At 43.4% G+C, this 19,397-nt stretch overlaps 1 protein-coding gene across 1 annotated transcript in view; it reads left to right on the top strand.

The window, feature by feature from the left end:
- Positions 1–8,004: 8,004 nt before the first annotated feature.
- Positions 8,005–19,397, top strand: part of gtf2a1 (general transcription factor IIA, 1) — a 58,029-nt gene continuing 46,636 nt past the window's right edge. Inside the window, exon 1 of the mRNA XM_041213891.1 lies at positions 8,005–8,249. Coding sequence (XP_041069825.1) covers positions 8,220–8,249 — 30 coding nt within the window. The 5' untranslated portion in view covers positions 8,005–8,219. The remainder of the gene's footprint in view (positions 8,250–19,397) is intronic.

The raw sequence follows: 19,397 nt of genomic DNA, 5'->3' as shown, positions 1-19,397 counted from the left end.
AACACCAACAGTGCTGGTTCGATTCTTGTTCTGGCTGAGGTAAACTTGGGATCTGCTCCCTTGACTGCCCCATGCTATGGAACCAACTAAATAGAGAGAGATGCCCACAGTCCCTCGTGGACTATGGCTTATTACCTACCTCCATATCCTTAGAACATCCTGAAAGACCTTACAAGTGATGGATTACAAGTGTGGTCAGTGTTTGGCAGCCAACCTGTTTTCTGAAAATGAACAACCAGACAATATGTTTTAGTCATGATGGTTGGGAGATAAATGTTGACCAGGATTAGAGCTGCCTGCCTTAATTGTCTCAGAACCTCCAGAAAGGATCAATTAATCTCTAGGGCTCTTGAGCGAGCAACTCAGGAGAAAGATCAATGCAGTAAGACATTGTTTTATAACTTCCCTCTGAACGTTTTCATTTATTAACTTTTTGTTTAAAAAAATCTGGTTGATGGGACGAAAGGGCTGTTTTATTGGGTGGAGGTTGTTGAAAGTCATGATGAAATCTCCAGGAATATGCCCAACCAGAGTTGGCAACCATAGTCAAAATACCTCTGCTGCTCATCCTCAAATATATAAAACCTCTGAAAATATAGTACTCCTTTTAATCACAGAATACCACAGCACAGAAGGCCATTTGGACCATTGATTCTGCGCCAGCCCTTTCCAGTTAGTTCCACTTCATTGTTCTTTCCCCATGTCCCTACAATGTTTTTCTTCTTCAAGCATTTACCCAATTCCTTTGCAAAAGCTGCTATTGAATTTGTTTCTGTCACCCTATTAGCCATCGCATTCCAAATCCTAACCACTGGCTGTGTTTCATTCTGATTCTTCTGAGACCCCTGGTTATCGATCCTTCAGCTATTGGAAACAGTTTCTGTTTATTAACTCAAATTGAACCCTTCATGACTTTAAAATCCTCTATTAAATCTCCTCTTAGCCTTCTCTGCTCTAAGCAGAACAACCCCAGTTTCTCCAGTCTATCCACATGAAAGCCCCCTCGTGCCTGGAAATGTTCTAGTAAATTCCTTCCGTGCCCTCTCCAAAGGCTTTGCTTCCTTCCTAAAGTACAGTGCCCACAACTGAACACAGTGCTCCAGCTGCAGCCAAGCTAGTGTTTTACATGGATTTAACATAACTTCCTTGCTTTTGTCATCCATGCTTCTGTTTATAAAGCCAAGGATCCCATATGCTTTATTAACTACTTTGTTAACCTGACCTGCCACTTTCAAAGATTTAAGTCTAGTGGTCAGACTTGAACCCACACAACATTGAGAGCACAAGCACCTGACACAGAGGCTACGAGTTTGGAATAGGGGAAAGATTTATAGATGGCAGGTCAGACAGTACAAGGTTTTCTTCCAGGTTTAAGTTGAAGAGCTGGCCTGATTGACAGGCCCCACTCCATCAGGCAGGTAAACCTATAACACATGGCCACATTGGAGGGGTGAGGGGGCAAAGGGTGATCGCCCTCAAGAGGTCTAGTGTTGAGGGAAGGGGAGAGATTGTAGTGGGGCAAACCATGGTTGGGGGTAGGACGAGATCATGAGGCTGATCGCTCGCGGTGGCTGTTGGACAGATCACGGGTGTGGGCGGGGAGAGGTGTTTACAGCATAGTTTGTCAGGCCTAGAGGAAACGCTCCTGATCCTCCTAGGCCACAGGCAATGCTGTAAAGCCACCCATCTTCTGGATCCCACCCTTCTCACTGCTGAGATCCCCGAGGCCGACCAACATGAGTTTCAATAGAAAGTTTGTTCAAATGGAAGGACGCAGTCTCTTTACACACTGTTAATGACCAACTCGCTCACTGGGAGTGGATTGGCTAGCCCTTCTCCATCCCACCTCAATTAACTCTGGAAGTGGGTGAGTTCAAGATAGATTGGGAATATAAAAAATTTAAACTTCTCACTCAAACCCACCCATTTTGGGTTGCTCAGATTACCTCCTTTGACTCAGCACATACTTCATTTTGTACTTAACCTGTAAGTGTTTTTTGGAAGTGAGTGCCCTTCCACTACCACGTATCATCTTTAGATTTGAGTCATTGTGAATCCTGATGAAAGGCCTTTGACCTGAAACATTAACTCTGTCTCTCTCTCTTTCTCTCTCTCCAGATCTGCCTGACCTGCTGAGTGTTTCCCATAGTTTTTTGTTTTTATTTCATCTTTAGGCCCAGTGAATACAAACAGCAAAGCCCACATCCCATAGATATAAACAAACGTTAACAAATTTTCAATCCTCTTACCCTGCCAGCATTGCATCCTGTATTAAAGTAGCAAGAACATAAGAAATATGAGCAAGAGTAGACCATTTGGCCCCTCAAGCCTGCTCATTAGTTCAATAGGATCATGGCTGATCTGATCGTGGCCTTACCTCCCTTTCCCGTCTGACCCCACCCCCATAACTCATGACTCCCTAGAGTTCAACAATCTGGCGAAATCAGCCTTGAATATATTGAATGCCCAGCCTTCACTGCCCTCTGGAGTAGAGAATTCCAAAGATTCATGGCCCTCTGGCAGTGAACACTGACACCCATTTCATTCACCTGCTCTTTGCTAATACATTCATTATCCAGCTCAGTTGGCTGAATGGCTGCTTTGTGATGTGGAGCACTGCCAATAGTGTGGGTTCAATTCTTAGGCTGGCTGAGGTAATCCATTTGCCTGAGGTGTGGTGACCTTCAGGTTAAACTCACCTTCAGTCATCTCTCTTGGTCTCTGATGAGAGACCAGCCTGTGGGACTCAGCAACTTTAATTTAATTAAAAGAATTAAAGTTTGAAACATCATCAACCTGATATATGAACTGTTTCTCTCTCCACAGATGCTCCTAAGTATTCAAAGCAGAATACTGCCGATGCTGGAAATCAGAAATTAAAAACATAAAGTGCTGGAAATACTCAGGAAGCACCTGTACAGAGAGAAACCAATGTTGGGTTAATGAGCTTTCATTGGAACTGCCCTGCTTCTCTCCACAGATGCTGCCAGACCTGCTGAGCATTTTCTGTTTTTATGGTTATTGCTGCTATTTCCAGTGTTTTATTCCAGATTTGAAGCATGTATAGTTTTTGCTTTTAAACCTGTCTTCTTTGGTTACTGCCCTTCCTACCGTTTCTCTCTTTGTCAAAACTCTTAGTGTTTTTTTAAATCTATTTTACAGGATGTGGGCTTTGCTGGCTAGGCCAGCATTTATTGCCCATCCCTAGATGTCCTTGAGAAGGTGGTGGTGAGCTGCCTTTTTGAACAGCTGCAGTCCATGTGGTGTGGGTACACCCACACATGGTGCTGTTAGGAAGGGAGTTCCAGGATTTTGACTCAGCGACACTGAAGGAACGGCGATATATTTCCAAGTCAGGATGGTGAGTGACTTGGAGGGGAACTTCCAGGTGATGGTGTTCCCATGTGTCTTCTGCCCTTGTCCTTCTAGATGGTAGCGGTTGTGGGTTTGGAAGGTGCTGCCTAAGGAGCCTTGGTGAATCCCTGCAGTGGATCTTGTAGATGGTACACACTGCTGCTGCTGTGTGTTGATGGTGGAGGGAGTGAATTTTTGTGGATCCTGCCAATCAAGCAGGATGCTTTGTACTGGATGGTATGGAGCTTCTTGAGCGTTGTTGGAGCTGCACCCATCCAGGCAAGTGGAGAGTATTCTATCACACTCCTGACTTGTGGCTTGTAGCCAGGCTTTGGGGAATCAGGAGGTGAGTTACTTGTCACAGGATTCCTGCGAATTCCACCGCAGGATTCCTGAACACCTCTAATCAAATCTCTGCTTACCCTCTGCTCTAAGAATAATCCAGCTCCTCTGATCTTTTCATAATAGTGTCTCTTATGCTGGTAAATCTCCTCTGCACTCCATTCCAAGGCTTGACCAGGCCCTTAGGGGACATGTTTTTATTTTGAAGTTGTCAGTTACCTTTTGTTAGTGTTCTTGATGAATGTGGACAGTAGCAAACAGTAAGAGGCTGCCATGTAATGGAACCAACAAGCACTGTTAACAACAATCATTACCAGCTCGAGGTGGGGGTGGAGAGACGAAATAATGTATCAGTGAAGCATAGTCACTAAAGAATTTCCAAACGCTGGGGCAAAGCTCCTTATTGAGAGCTTAGTTTTATTCCACCATCTACCTTTCATTTGGCTACTCTGTGCCTGGAATACTATCCTGAATGTGTTTAAGAAATTATACAAGCACAGAAAGGTAAAAAGAATAAAGGCAATTCAGTTGGGCATTATTATGCTATGTTGGCTGTGGCTCAGTTGGTAGCATACTTGCTTCTGAATCAGAAGGTTATAGGTTCCAGTCCTACTCCAGAGATCTGAGCACAAAAATCCAGTCTGACATTCCATTACAGTGCTGCGGGAGTGCTGCACTGTTAGAGCTTCTACCTTTAAGATAAGCTGTTAAAGTTAGCCCACTGTCTGTCCTTGCTGAGATGGATCTAAAAGATCCCATGGTATTATTTCAAAGAAGGGAGTTATCCCTGGTGTCTTGGCTAATATATATCCCTCAATCAACATCATTCTCATATTGCTGTTTGCGCTGTCTACAAAATTGTCTTCTTACTTTCCAACAGTGACTATGCTTCAAAAGTAATTCATTGGCTGTAAAGTGCTTTAGGGCACCCTGAGATGAGGTGAGAGTGACTGCGCCCTTGACATCAAGGCAGCATTTGACCAAGTGTAGCATCAAGGACCCCTAGCAAAATTGAAGTCAATGCAAATCCAGGGGATAACTCTCCACTTGACTGGACTCATACCTAGCACAGAATAAAATGCTTGTGTTTGTTGGAGGTCAATCATCTCAGCCCCAGGACAAGACTGTAATAGTTCCTCAGGGTAGTGTCCTCAGCACAACCATTTTCAGCTGCTTCATCAATGACCTTCCCTCCATCATACGGTCAGAAGTAGGATGTTCACTGCTTATTGCACAGTGTTCAATACCATTTGTGACTCCTCAGACAATGAAGCAGTCCATACCTGCAGCATTCAGGTAAGCGGCAATTAACATTCACACCACACAAGTGCCAGACAATGGCCATCTCCAACAAGAGAGAGTCTAACCATCACCCCTTGACACTCAAAGGCATTACTATTGCTGAATTCCCCACTATCAACATCCTAGGTGTTACCATTGACTGGAAACTGAACTGGACCAGCCCTATAAATACCGTGGCTACAAGAGCAGGTCAGAGGTTGAGAATTCACCTCCTGCCTCCCCAAAGCCTGTCCACCATCCAAAAGGCACAAGTCAGGAGTATAATAGAACACTCTCCACTTGCCTGGATGAATGCAGCTCCCACAACAGTCAAGAAGCTCAACACCATCCAGTACAAAGCAGCCCGTTTGATTGGCAAACCATTCATCAACTTCAACATTTAATCCCTCTACCAATGCTCAGTGGCAGCAGTGTGTACCCTTGACAAGATGCACTGCAGCAACTCACCAAGGCTCCTTCGACAGCACCTTCCAAACTCGTGACCTCTACCACGTAGAAGGACAATGGCAGCAGACACATGGGAACACCAGCACCTGCAATTTCCCCCCCAAGCCACTCAACATCCTTTCTTGGAAATATATTGCCATTCCTTCAAAGTTGCTGGGTCAAAAACCTGGAACTCCCTCCCTAATAGCACTGTGGTAGAACTGACATCATGTGAACCACAGCAGTTCAAGAAGGGGGCTCAGCTCCACATTCTCAGTCAAGGATGGGCAATAAATGTTGGTCTTACCAATCATGCCCACATGCCCTGAAATGCACAATATAGAATCATAGAGATGATATAGCAGAGAAGGTGGCCATTCAACTCATTGTGACCGTGCTATCCATTAGTCCCACTATCCATAGCTCTGCAAATGTTCTCATTTCAAGTATTTTTATTCAAAAGCAAGTATTTATTTTCTTTCTAACGTTAGAGGAATGAGAGGAGATTGATAACGTGCATAAATGCCAGAAAGGTCTGGTTGAGTTGATTCCTGTGCCCAAATCCCCTTTTACCTTCTGGTGAGTGTCAGCCCTGGCTCAGTTGGGAGTACACTTACCTCTGAATTACAAGGTTTTGGGTTCAAGTCCCACTCCAGGATTTGAATACAAAACTCAAGGCTTGATATTCCAGTGCAGCACCAAAGAGAGATTGTATTGGTAGAGGTGCTGTCTTTCAGCAGAGATGTTAAACTGTGCCCCTCATCTGCCTGCTTGGGTAGGTGTAAAAATCCCATGACTGACATTTTGAAGAATAGCAGGGGATTGGGGTTGGGGGGGTTCTCCCTGGTGTCCTGGTAAATATTTATCCCTCAACCAACATAGATTATTTGGTCTTTATCACTGTTGTTTGTGGAAGTTAGCTGTGCATGAATTTGAAAAGCGTGATATAAATGCAAGTCTTGTTTTCCTTTAATCCAAAAGCAAAATACTGTGGAAGATGGAAATCAGTATGTCTTGCAGCAACCTTTTTTTAGCTGAATATTTCCAGCATTTTTTATTATTATTTCAAGACTTCCACATCTAGAGGCACCTGAGACAGATGAAGCTCATGCTTCCGTTAGCTTGTTTTCCCTGGGACAGATTGCTAGCCTGAAACTAGAAGCTATAGCTTAAGGGACACCACTCCACACCAAGTGTGGCTGACCAGGAGGCTCTCCCATTCTTATCATGTGCCATGGGTGCATTGGAAGGATTTGCACATTGACAATCAACTTGCTTGATCGCATTACGAGCGCACGTTCCACAGTCACCAAGTCCTCGAAACGGATGCGAACCCGGAGCTTCTGGCTCAGAGGTTGCTACCCACAGCGCCACACGACTTTTTTTTAATTCTTTCATGGGATGTGGCTCGGCTAACATTTTTTTACTGCCCATCCCTAGTTGCCCTCGAGGTGGTGGTGAGCTGCCTTCTTGAACCGCTGCAATCCCTGTGGTGCAGCTACACCCACAACGCTGTTAGGACCCTTTATTCTTTGCCTTCTGCTTCTGCTTTGGTTCACAGGCTAACCTCTGCATTTCGTCAACATTCTGGCTAGTGCCAGCTGAACCAGGCAGGACTTTCTGACGCCTGGTAGTCATGGTACTGAAAAACTGATAAATGGAAACCCTCGAAAGACGGGTCTTGAAGATTTCAAGTGATGGGGATGTGATTATTTCCTTTGGCAGCTTGTTCCATTGTGGGATTGTCCTCGGGGACAAAGATTGTTGATTCACTGTCTTGGAAACAAATGGTCTTTGTAGTTTGTGTGGATGGCTGCCTCGTGTTTTGTCGTTGGCGGAGGACAACAGGTGCGTGTTTCTGTCGATTCCCACCAGTCCATTCAACATTTTATATAGTCACATCTTATCGGTTCCTAAGGAGAGTCCTTTTGGACTCGAAGCATTAATTCTGGGTTTTTTTTTCTTTTTCCACAGGTGCTGCCAGGCCTGTTGGGCTTTTCCATAACTTTCTGTTTTGTTTATTTCAGATCTCCAGCATCTGCAGCATTTTGCTTTCATGTTTCCTAACAGTCCAATTGGACTTGAAGCTTTAACTCAGTTTCCTCACTCCACAGATGCTGCCGGGCCTGCTGGGTTTGTCCAGCTTTCACCTTCCTAACTCCATATTTTGCGCCTATGCTCTTGGAGAACACTCCTCCAGATCCCGGTAACCAAAAGCAAAAAAAAATAGCGCTGGGACAACTCAACAGGGCTGGCAGCAATTCTGCGGCGGGGGGTGGGGGGGGGGGGGAAACAAGAGTCCGATACGACTCCTCTTCTTAGCTTCCATTGCACCCCGGGGGGGGGGGGGGGGGGGTGGTGGTGGGCGGCCGCCAGGCGAAAGGCCGTGAAAGACTACAACTCCCTACATGCCTCAGCGGAGGCGGGCGGAGAGGCCCGGATGTCTCTTCCCTCCCCGCCTCTTCTCCCGCCTTATTCTCGCGACATCGGTCTGCTGCTGTTGCTGGTAGTGGTAGTGGCGATGGGGGAGGGGAGAGAGCGCTGACGCAACGCCTCATTTGCGCGACCCTCCCTATAGCGGCAATTGAAGCTCCATTCGGCAGTATATAAGCGCTCGCTGGAAGAGGACGGACGGCTTTCCCAAGCCCGCTCCAGGCAGCACCGCCAAAAAAATATATATGTATAGCATCTTTATTTTTGTTTAAATATAAGGAAAAAAAAAAAGCCTTTTTCTTGACAAAAAAAAAAACCCCACCTCATCTGGATATTTCATTTAAATTCTCCTCCGTTTCCACATGGCGAGTTCGGCCAACTCAAACCCGGTGGTAAGATTTTTTTTTGTGTGTTGAGTGTGGTTGTTTTTTTTTCTATCCTCCGAAATAAAAGAGACTTTAAGATGGGAACCATTTTATATTTTTAAAATATATATATTTTTTTAAAAAACAAAAAAAAAGAAACAAAACCTGATGGTATTTCTTCTCCCTCCCTCTCTTTCCCCCCCCCCCCCACCCTCTCATCCCCCCTTCCTCCAAAATGGAGCATTTTTTTTAAAAAAAAAAGGAACATTTTTATAAAACAAAGATTTATAAATGTGAAAAGTCGTTTTGTTTTTCCAGTCAGGGGAAAGGAAAAGAAAAATCAGCAAAACAACCAAAAAAAAAACTTCAGAAGGACGTGGTTGGAATCTGAAGGAGAAAAAAAATAATAATTCTTGTCTTTTGTTTTGTGTTTTTTTTTAAAAAAAAAACAAGATCTGAGTCCCTTCCCCAAGCAGTTTATTTTTTAAGTGGAGCAAAGCAAGCAAAAAAGAAATAATGAAAGCTGCAGGGGATTTCTTGTTTTGCAAGAGCTGTGGCTTGGAGTTTTACTTTTTCTTTAATGGCTGGTGAAAAGACACATTTCCACCCCCTCCTCTTCTTCTCTCCCCACCCCCCCATCTCTCTTCAATGTTTGCCTAGAGTAGAAAATACATTTAACTTGTGGTGCTTTCTAAAGTGGCTTGGGAAAGAAAGGGGTGGAGGGGAGGGGGGAAAGTGGGGGAATAATTCAAGTGTTTGGTTGAAGATTTAAAAAAAAAACGATTTAAGCAAAATAAATGCTGTGTTTGTGAAGGTGACTGAATAAAAAAAAAAGTCAAATTCATGAGGTGCTTTAATCTGAAAATTTAAGTTCAGCAGTGGATGTGTGTGTGTGTGTGTGTGTGTGTGTGGAGGGAATCAAGTTCGAAGCCAAGACAACCCTGAAGTTTCTTTTGAGATTTCATCATGTTCCAACTCCCCTCAGATTTCAAGTTGTTTAAAATTTTATCTTTGAAGATAAATGTATGAAGATTGTTTAAAAAAAAAACTCCAACTAGAACATAGAATAAATCCAAACACCAACACACTCCTGCTGATCCCCTAGAGGAACACTCAGAGATGGAGGCTGCTGCACTGTGCTGCTGAACCATTTTGTTTTCTGGCTGGTTTTTATTTGGTGTTGCTGGTCTGGTTGAAGGAGAGGAGTGGGAGAGTCTTTCTCTCCCCTTTCTCAGGGCCCCAAGCCTTTGATGATTTTGCTCTGTCCTCTCTCCTTTCACGGCCACTCTGCAATTTGGCCTTTGCAGTGCCCGGTTGGTGTTCCATAAGCTTAATGTTTTGTGCTGGGGGTGGGGTAGTGAGTGGCCTTCCTCCTTCCTTCCCTCTTCTCTCTCCTCTCTCTCCCTCTCCTAGCCAGCATCCTCTATTATAATCTCGGTTGTCTGGTGGGGATGTGCTTGCCAGCCCTACGTCACAATGAGAGGCTTTATATAAGAGGCTAGCCTGGCGAGGGCCATGCAGGCAAGCAGGGGGAGAGGGAGGCTCAACAACAGCTACAAGGCCCAAGGATAAATAGCCTACTTAAATATCTTCCCTTTTGCCTGTTTGGGCCCTTACGAGTCCTGCCTTTATTTCTTTCACTCTGATTTTTTTTGCCAAATCTTATTTCTTTCCCTTTTCCCACCCCCTGGCGTCCTCACATTTCTCTTCTTCCGCCACCCCCCCCCCTTAAAGGGTGTGAGCTTTACTTGAGCTGTGCACTCCCGCAGGGTTGGCTACACTCTAGTGTTCAGTGTGTGAAAATGCATTCAAAGCTGCAAACAGCCCTTTTTCCAGACTAGTGTCTTTTTTTTTCACAGACGTAAATCAACCAAGACACGCTAAATATTTAAATGAATCTTTATTTCTTTATAATAAAGCAAAGTACTAATGTTGGAAATCTGAAGCAAAAACTGAAAATGCTGTGTGTTTTCCAGTACTTGTTTTTCTAATTCCATTGGACTATTGGTGATTGTTTTGAAGCAGTGATCCTTTCGCTAGTAAAGTAGTTGTATACTTGAACTGGTGGGAGCGAGGGGTGAATTTTCAGAGCTTATTTGGGTAAGGGGAGGATGGTGGGACTAATTTGATAGTGTTTTTTCAAAGAACTGGTACAAGCATAATGGGCCAAATGGTTGTTCCCTGTTTTATATGATTTACATGGTAAGTTATGAAATTCCACTATTAGTGAATATCCAGTGCTCTGTCTTGCTGGTGAGAACCAGTATCTTAATGTAAATGTCGCTGTAGCATTGACAAAAATAGTTTTCATATTTATTGTCATTTTCATTAACACTGGCTTGGGTTCAATGGTTAAATTTTTAATGTCTTCCTTATGCTGCTTTAAATTCTTGGCTTTTCAGAAGAATTAAACTTTTATTTTGTAATTTAAAAAAATTCTAAAAATACCAGGGCAACAGTTATGAAGAGAGGAATAAGTTAATTTCCAATTATAATTCTCTTTGTCAGAACTGAAAGGAGCAGGAACACAAGTGGATCATTTAGTTCCTTGGCCTGTTCTACCATTTAATTAGATCATGAGGGGTTTGTATTTCATCTTCGCTTGCCTGCCTTTGCTCCATTTCCCTTGACACCCTTGCCTAACAAAAATCTATTGATCTCATTTAAAAAATTTAAATTGGTCCAGAATTTGCAACCTTCTGGGTGGGGGAGGGAGGCAGGCAGCTCAAGATTTTCAGTACCGTTTGTGGCAAATTGTCAGAGTTATACAGCACATAAACAGGACCATCGTGTCTGTGCCGGCTATCAAGCACCTATCCTAATCCCATTTTCCAGCACTTGGCCGGTAGCCCTGTATGCTATGGGGTTTCAGTTGCTCATCTAAATCCTCAAATGTTGTGGAGGTGTGCTTCCTGATTTCACGATTGACTGGCCGAGCTCTCATTTTACGATTATATTCTTATGTTATAGACTTGCCCATCAAATGAAATGGCTTCTCTGTATCCACCCTACTGAATTCCTATTTATTTTAAATACCTTGATTAGCTCAAACCATCTATGCTTGAGGTGATGTAAGTCGAGGTTGTGCAACTTGTCCTCGTAATTTAATCTGCTAAATCCTGAAGTGGTGTCCCTTCCAAAGCAAAATCTTTGAGATTCTGCCGAAAATTGAGTATGCCACTCCAGAGGACAGGATCTGACTAAATTCTGTGCAACAGAAGCATCACTTCCTCACTTTTGAATTCCATTAGATAATGGCCAACATTTCGTTAGCATTTTTGCACTTTGTTACCTCTAGACTCGACTATTCCAATGCACTCATGGCTGGTGTCTTACATTCTAATCTAGGTAAACCCATGCCATCCAAAACTCAGCTGCCTGTGTCCTAACTTGCAGCAAGTCCTGCTCACCCCTGTGCTCGCTGACCTACATAGGCTCCCAGTCAAGCAATGTGTTGAATTTAAAATTGTCATCATTGTTTTCAAATCCCACCGTGGCTTTGCCCCTCCCTAGCTCTAATCTCCTCCAGTCTCATAACCTTCTGAGATATCTATGCTCCTCTAATTCTGGCGTTTTGTGCATTCCCAATTATAGTAACTCCTCCATTGGTGGCCGTACCTTTAGTTGCCTAGGCCCAAGCTCTGGAATTTGCTCCCTACACCTCTCTGACTCTCTTCCTTTCTTCCCTCCTTTATGGCACACCTCAAAACATATCTCTTTGACCAGGCTTTTGGTCACCTGACCTATTATTTCCTTACATGGCTAGGTGTGGCACTTTGTTTGGTAACACTCCTGTGAAGTATCTTGAGGTGTTTTAATTAAAGGCGCTTTATAACTATAAGTTATGCATTTGTTTGTTATTCGTGTACATGGACCCAATCCTTTTGCTCAACATTTCTTAATCTCTCATCACTAACAAAATATTTCCGCATGTCTTTCTCTAATTTAAGGTGGATGGCTTCGCACTTTCCCACATTGAACTCCCCACGTGCCATGGTTTTACTCACTCAATCTATCTATATCCCTTTGAAACATTCTACTCCCATTTACACAACTTGATGTCAAATGTCACCAACAAATTTGGATACAAACCTCTATATTGCTTCAGCCAATACACCCAAAAGATAAAAGCAAAATACTGCGGATGCTGGAAATCTAGAACAAAAACAAAAATACCTGGAAAAACTCAGCAGGTCTGACAGCATCTGTGGAGAGGAATGCAGTTAACGTTTTGAGTCCGAATGACTTCTTCAGAACTAAAAAAAAATAGAGAAGAGGTGAAATATAAGCTGGTTTAATGGGTGGGGTGGGGGAGGGCAGTGATAGGTGGAGATTGCCAAAAGATGTCATGGACAAAAGGACAAAGAGGTGTTGACGGTGGTGATATTAGCTAAGAAATGTGCTAACGGGGACATTAAGGGTGGAAAGCAGGATGAGCAAGGGACAGGTAGCCCTACTGGGGGTGGGGTGGGGGGGAATCGAAATAGGTTAAAAGGAAGAGATAAAAAGTAGAGATAAAACAATGGATGGAAATACATTTAAAAATAATGGAAATAAGTGGGAAAAGAAAAATAAAGATAAATTATTGGAAAAAGGGGGATCAGAAAGGAGGTGGGAAAGGAGAGAGGGTTCATGATCTAAAGTTGTTGAACTCAATATTCAGCCCAGAAGGCTGTAAAGTGCCTAGTTGGAAGATGAGGTGGTGTTCCTCCAGTTTGCATTGAGCTTCACTGGAACAATGCAGCAGGCCAAGGACGGACATGTGGGCATGAGAGCAGGGTGGTGTGTTGAAATGGCAAGCGACAGGGAGGTCTGGGTCATGCTTGTGGGCAGACCGAAGGTGTTCTGCAATGCGGTCACCCAGTCTGCATTTGGTCTCTCCAATGTAGAAGAAACCACATTGGGGGCAGCGAATGCAATAGAGTAAATTGAGGGACGTGCAAGTGAAATGCTGCTTCACTTGAAAGGAGTGTTTGGGCCCTTGGATGGTGAGGAGGGGGGAAGTAAAGGGGCAACACAGGAAGGTGCTGTGGGAGGGGGTTGAAGTGTAGGGAGTGATGGAGGAGTGGACAAAGGTGTCCCGGAGGGAACGATTCCTGCGAAATGCAGCCAGGGGTGGTGAAGGGAAGATGTATTTGGTGGTGGCATCATGCTGGAGTTGGCGGAAATGGCAGAGGATGATCCTTTGAACGCGGAGGCTGGTGGAGTGATAAGTGAGGACAAGGGGGACCCTATCATGGTTCTGGGAGGGAGAGGAAGGTGTGAGGGTGGATGTGTGGGAAATGGGCCAGACACGGTTGAGCGCTCTGTCAACCACCGTGGGTGGAAAACCTCGGTTAAGGAAGAAGGAAGACATGTCAGAGGAACTGTTTTGGAAAGTGGCATCATCAGAACAGATGCGATGGAGGTGAAGGAACTGAGAGAATGGGATGGAGTCCTACAGGAAGCGGGGTGTGAGCAGCTGTAGTCAAGGTAGCTGTGGGAGTCGGTAGGCTTGTAATGAATATTGGTGGACAATCTATCACCAGAAATTGAGACTGAGTGGTCAAGGAAGGGAAGGGAAGTGTCAGTGATGGACCACGTGATAAAGATGGAGGGGTGGAAATTGGAAGCAAAATTAATAAATTTTTCCAGATCCAAACAAGAGCATGAAGCGGCACCGAAGCAGTCATCGATGTACCGGAGAAAGAGTTGTGGGATGGGGCCGGAGTAGGATTGGAACAAGGAATGTTCCACATACCCATAGCTGGGGCCCATGTGGGTACCCATAGCCAAAATATCCCTGGGAAACAATGCTTACCATTCAAAGAACCCTTTATTCCTACCCTGTCCTCTACCTCCCTAAGCAATAGTCAACCCTATCAGAGGAAAAAAAAATAGAGATAGACTTATAATTTTTGCTAAGAATCACATGTGGAGTTTTATGAAATGTCTTCAGGAAGCCCTTGTCAGTATCCATAGATACTCAACTACTTTCTTAGTGATTCCATCAGAAAAATCAAATAGATTAGATATTTCCACATTGCATCTCCTATCATGTCAATCAAGGATTGCGCTCAAAGAGGGTAAAGCACAACGAATATGTTTCCACCACGTGCTGTTGCACTGCTTAGGAATATTTGTCAAATTAGAGGATTGCGAGTGAAGTGGTGCCAATTCTCCTGTTGAGAATACATTTTTCACTTTTTATATATTAAAGGATGTGCAAGGTTATGAGGGTAAGGCAGGGGAGTGGGATGTGCAGAATGGTCTTTCAGAGAGCCAGTGCAGACTCGATGGGCCGAATGGCCTCCTGCACTGTAACGATACTATGATAAAAATATTTATTTCTGTATGTCGTGCTGGATAATTGTATTCTGCAATCCTGTTTGAAATAGATTTTCCTCTGGCTGAGTTCTTGCTCCTTGAAGAGGAAAACAGTGATTATAAACCTGTTCCTTTATTTAGTACTGGAGTGGAGAGGGAGGTGGTTGTGGAGGAAGAGGCAGGATATCATTGATCTGTTTAATAGATTTAATCTGTTTCCTCCATGTTTTCTGTGGTCCAACAATTTCTTTATGCTCTTTTTTTAATTGCTCTGGCGTTAGCAACAGAAGCCATCTCGTGTCTGTGTTAACTGCCTTCAATGTAGAAAGGGATACTATAAGATAAAGCTCCACAGTAAAACCACCTTCATCCTCAAGGATTTCGGTGGGAGAATATGTGTAAGCAGTGCTTCCTGGAACATTGCTTTCAAACTTACTTGTTACACAGCCCTGTGCTGTTGCTTGACTGGTGCTTTTCTGTGACATACTTCATATTTGTTTAACCTTGTTTTTAACTTGAGTCGTCATTCTTACGTGACTTGTGGTCCTCCTAGCTGCCAGTTGCACCTCCCAGCTGAGAGTTCAACAGCTCGGTTCATATGGGGGAAAAGCTGATTGTACTAAGCTGGTATGTGATTTGGTAAACGTGGACCGGAGCCAACTACTAGAAGTGAGGCATTCAAGGAGGAGCTGAAAGGGTTCAGATTAAAAATGTTCCCCTAAAGTAAAAGGGCTGGACTCTCAAATCTAGACCTGCCTGGATGTCAAAAGCTTGCAGGGTAGGAAAGGGCAAAAAAACCTTGGGCCAGATGCTAAGAGTTCAATATTACAGAAAGCCTTTAGGAGTTTAGGAAGTGCAGGAATTAAATCATAAAGAAAATTAAGAAAGCAAAGGGAGGGCATGAAAAATTACTGCCAAATAATCAAGGAAAACCCAAATTTATATTTTATAAATACACAAAGAGCAAGATGATAAATAAGGGAAGAGTAGGGCCAATTAAAGACCAAAAAAAAACGTGTGTAGAGTCAGAAGACACCGGCATGGTTCTCAATTAATGCTTTGCGTCAGTTTTCACAAAAGAGAATAATGAAGAAGGCATGATAGTTAAGGAGGGGGATGTCTGAAATATTCAATGGAATAAGCATGGTGAAGAAGGAAACATTAAGGTGTTTAGCATCCTTAAAAGTGGGTAAATGACCAGGCCTGTATGGTATTATCCCACGCTGTTAATGGGAGAAATAACAGAGGCTCCAACCAGCATTTTTTAGTCCTTTTATTTATTTTTGCATGGGAGGTAAGCATCGCTGGCAAGGCCAGCATTTGTTGCCCATCCCTATTTACCCTTGAACTGAGTGGCTTGCCACACCATTTCAGAGGGCAGTTAAGAGTCAACCATATTGTTGTGGGCCTAGGGTCACATGTAGACCAGACCAGGTAAGGACGGCTGATTTCCTTCCCTAGAGGGCATTAGCGAGCGCTACAGTCATGGTATTGAAGGACTGCCACATTGTACCATTGTTGAAAAAGGGAGGAAGGGACAGACCGAGTAATTGCAGGCCAGTCAGCATGACCTGTGGTATGAAAATTATTAGAAAAATTTCTGAGAACATAAATAGTCATTTTAGGGAGAGATGGATTAATCAAGGAGGTAATAAGGAGCTCAATGAGGATAGCGCATTGAATGTAGTCAATATGGATTTTAGCAATGTCCTACCGGGCAGACTAGTCAGAGAGCTAAAAGCTTGTGGGATCTAAGGGAAGGTGGCAAGTTGGGTCTAAAATCAGCTCAGTGGCAGAAAGCAAAGGGTTGTGATCTGTTAATTGCATACTAATTATGACATTAAATGGGAGTTCACTTGTGCCCCTAAAAATAGACGCTGGCTTAAACTGGTTAGGAAGTGCTTGCTTGTAATCTGTAACTATGTGAACAAATGAAAGTGTATAAAGATTGGCTCAAGTAAGATCCCGCGCCAACTGACTTTCTGGACAATAATGTAGTTGATGGGTGTTTTTGTATCTGGAAGGCTGTTTCCAGTGGGGTTCCAGAGGGGCTCAATACTGGGTTCCTTGCTGTTTCTGGTATATATCAATGATTTGGACTTAAATTGAGTTTGTGGATGATATGAACATTAGCCATATGGTTAGTAGTGAGAATGAAAGCTTTAGACCACAAGAAGATATCAATGGACTAGTCAGTTGAGCAAAAAAATGGCAGGTGGAATTAAAGCCGGAGAAGTGTGAGATAATGCATTTGGGGAAGGAACACAAGGCAAGGGAATAAACAAGGATAGGGCTCTGAGAAGCCTGGAGGAACAGAGTGGCTGTAACTCTTTTGAGTACAAACCCGTTTCCATCTGTTTCAGATGAAGTTACATTGTTTCATAGTTTGCCATTGTGAGATTTGAACTCTTGATCTTGGGGTTACAAACCCAGTACCATAACCACTTGGCTATTTAGGCTCCCTGAAGGTAGCAGGGCTGAGATGGTGGTCAAGAAAGCATATGGAATATTTTCCTTTATTGGCTGAGGTCTACAGTGCAAGAGCAGGGCAGTTAGGCTAAAACTGTATAAACTAATAGTTCGACTGCAGTACTGTGTACAGTTCTGATCGCATTACAGGAAGGATGTGACCACAACAGCCCATGGCAGAATATTTTTTTGGGATCATTAGTCCAGGACTCTGGTTTACTAGTCCAGTAACATATGCTATCGTTCTGCATGAATCTGTCAGTCTAATCAATCATTGACCCAGTTGTCATTGTCACACTTGAGGTAGATTTAACCCTGGACCACTTAGGGACTTAGGTTGTTAGTGTTGTAATGTAGGGATATGCAGCAGCCAATTTGTGCACAGCAAGCTCCCACAAATAGTAATTGATAATGACCAGATTATCCATTTTTGTGATGTTAATTGAGGGATATATGTTGGCCAGGACACCAGGGAAAACGCCCCTGCTGTTCTTCAAAATAGTGCCATGGGATCTTTTACGTCCACCTGAGAAGGCAGATGAGGTCTCGGGTTTAATGTTTCATCTGGTCTTTTGTGTAAATATATTTTCAGCAATATCTAATCTTTCCATTTTAAAATGTGCTGATTTGTGAAAGGAAATTTGCATATTATGCCATTGAGAAAATCTGATTTGTAGAAGTTTTAACTCATATTCATTGTTCACTGTAGGTAGTTACAGAATGGCATTTTGTCTTGGGCTGTAGAGTAAGCAAAAGTAATGCATCAAAATGATTGCGCCATCTGAAGTGGTCCAATCAGTAAGTGGAAACTGGTGTTAAAATTGCCCAAATATTCCTGGAGCACTATTTGTATTCCTGAAGTTGATGCAAAATTTTGGGAATAGATTATTACTTCAGGTGTTAGCCATTGTGTAATTAGAAATGTTGCAAGGTGATTGTCAAATTCCTGTGATAAGACTGGAGAGTTTTATTCGAATGTCTGTTTTCTCTTTGTGTCTCAATGCAAATAAATGTGTCCACCATTTAAAACTTACACACAACGAAAACTTTCATTTTTTTTTAAAACTTGTTGATTACGTAAGAAGTCAAAACCAAGTATAATATTCAAATAAGGGTTAGCGGACAGGTGGATAATTGGAATGAGGCAACGATTAGGAGGAAGGAGAGAGTGGGTGATGAGGAGCAGATAAGGCATGATGGGGGACAGGAGAGGAAGGAGATGGGCAGTAGAATGAAATGGGGATGAGAAGAGGGATGGGGAAGTAAATTAAGCTCTTCTCCTGGGGATGTTCTCTTTCGTTCCATCAGGCACAGGCCTTTACTTCAGCCTGGGAGGGGAGTGGGGAAGACCTTTCCTCCTCTGCCAGACAGGGGAAAAGGATCATCTCTTTCCTTATCCAGGCTCCGATTTCCTTCACTATTGGACTGAGTGGTGAATACTTCTTTAGAATTTTCTTGCAGGCTGATGATGGTGGTTTATAGCGGGATGATGTCTTCAGTATGGCTTTGTTGAATTTTAATTTGTGAGGGGTGAGCAAAGACATGCCTTGAGCAACACAGAGTGGGATTTCACTTTTGGTGGGATGTAAAGGGCTCCCAGGCCTTCCATATATTAGGGATGGGAAATAAATGCTGTCCTAACCAGCCCTATCCACATCCCGTAAAATGAATTTAAAAATATATAGTAAAGCAGGATTTTAATTGAAGATGGGAGTAGTCAATGGGGCAGTGCTGCTGTTTAAATGCTTAGTCACAGGGTGGTAACTGTAAGTGAAGAGATCAGGGCTGCATTGGTGGTGGGAAGGGACATTAGGGTCCTTGGGAGGACAGATGATTACCATGGGGTAATTGGTGCATTTGGAGAGGAAGTGGGGTAGCATTGGAATGCCCAGAGCCTCCTTTTCTGTCTTGGTGTTGGTGGAAGATGGGTAAATGGGCTTAAAGTGGAAAGACTGGCTAATATTGCATCGTGTATTTCACTTGTGGAGTAGGGAAGGCAAATAGTGATGCTATACACTGCCTGAACTCATCGAGCATGGAATACAGGCACTCCAGCAGTTGCTTCTCTTCTGGAAGGAATGGGTAGTGCCTCAGGATACACATGATGGAAAGATTATTATCTTGTATAAGAATAAGGGCAATAGCAGTGATTGCAACAACTATTGAAACATCTCTCTGCTGAGCATCGTTGGGAAAGTAGCTGCTCTTGTCAGTTTGCAGAACCTGGATGAACACATCTGTCCCAAACCCCAATGTGCTTTCAGAACCAGAAAATCCACAATCAACATGATCTTCTCAGCCTGACAGCTGCAAGGGAATGGCTGTGAACTAAGAAGATCATTAACCTCATCAAAGTCTTCGATCATTTGAGCAGAGGTAGTTCATTTAAGCTGCTGGAAA

The sequence above is a fragment of the Carcharodon carcharias genome, chromosome 20, assembly GCF_017639515.1.
Source record: "Carcharodon carcharias isolate sCarCar2 chromosome 20, sCarCar2.pri, whole genome shotgun sequence".
NCBI classification, from domain to species: Eukaryota; Metazoa; Chordata; class Chondrichthyes; order Lamniformes; family Lamnidae; genus Carcharodon; species Carcharodon carcharias.
This window is presented reverse-complemented; position numbering and strand designations above follow the sequence as displayed.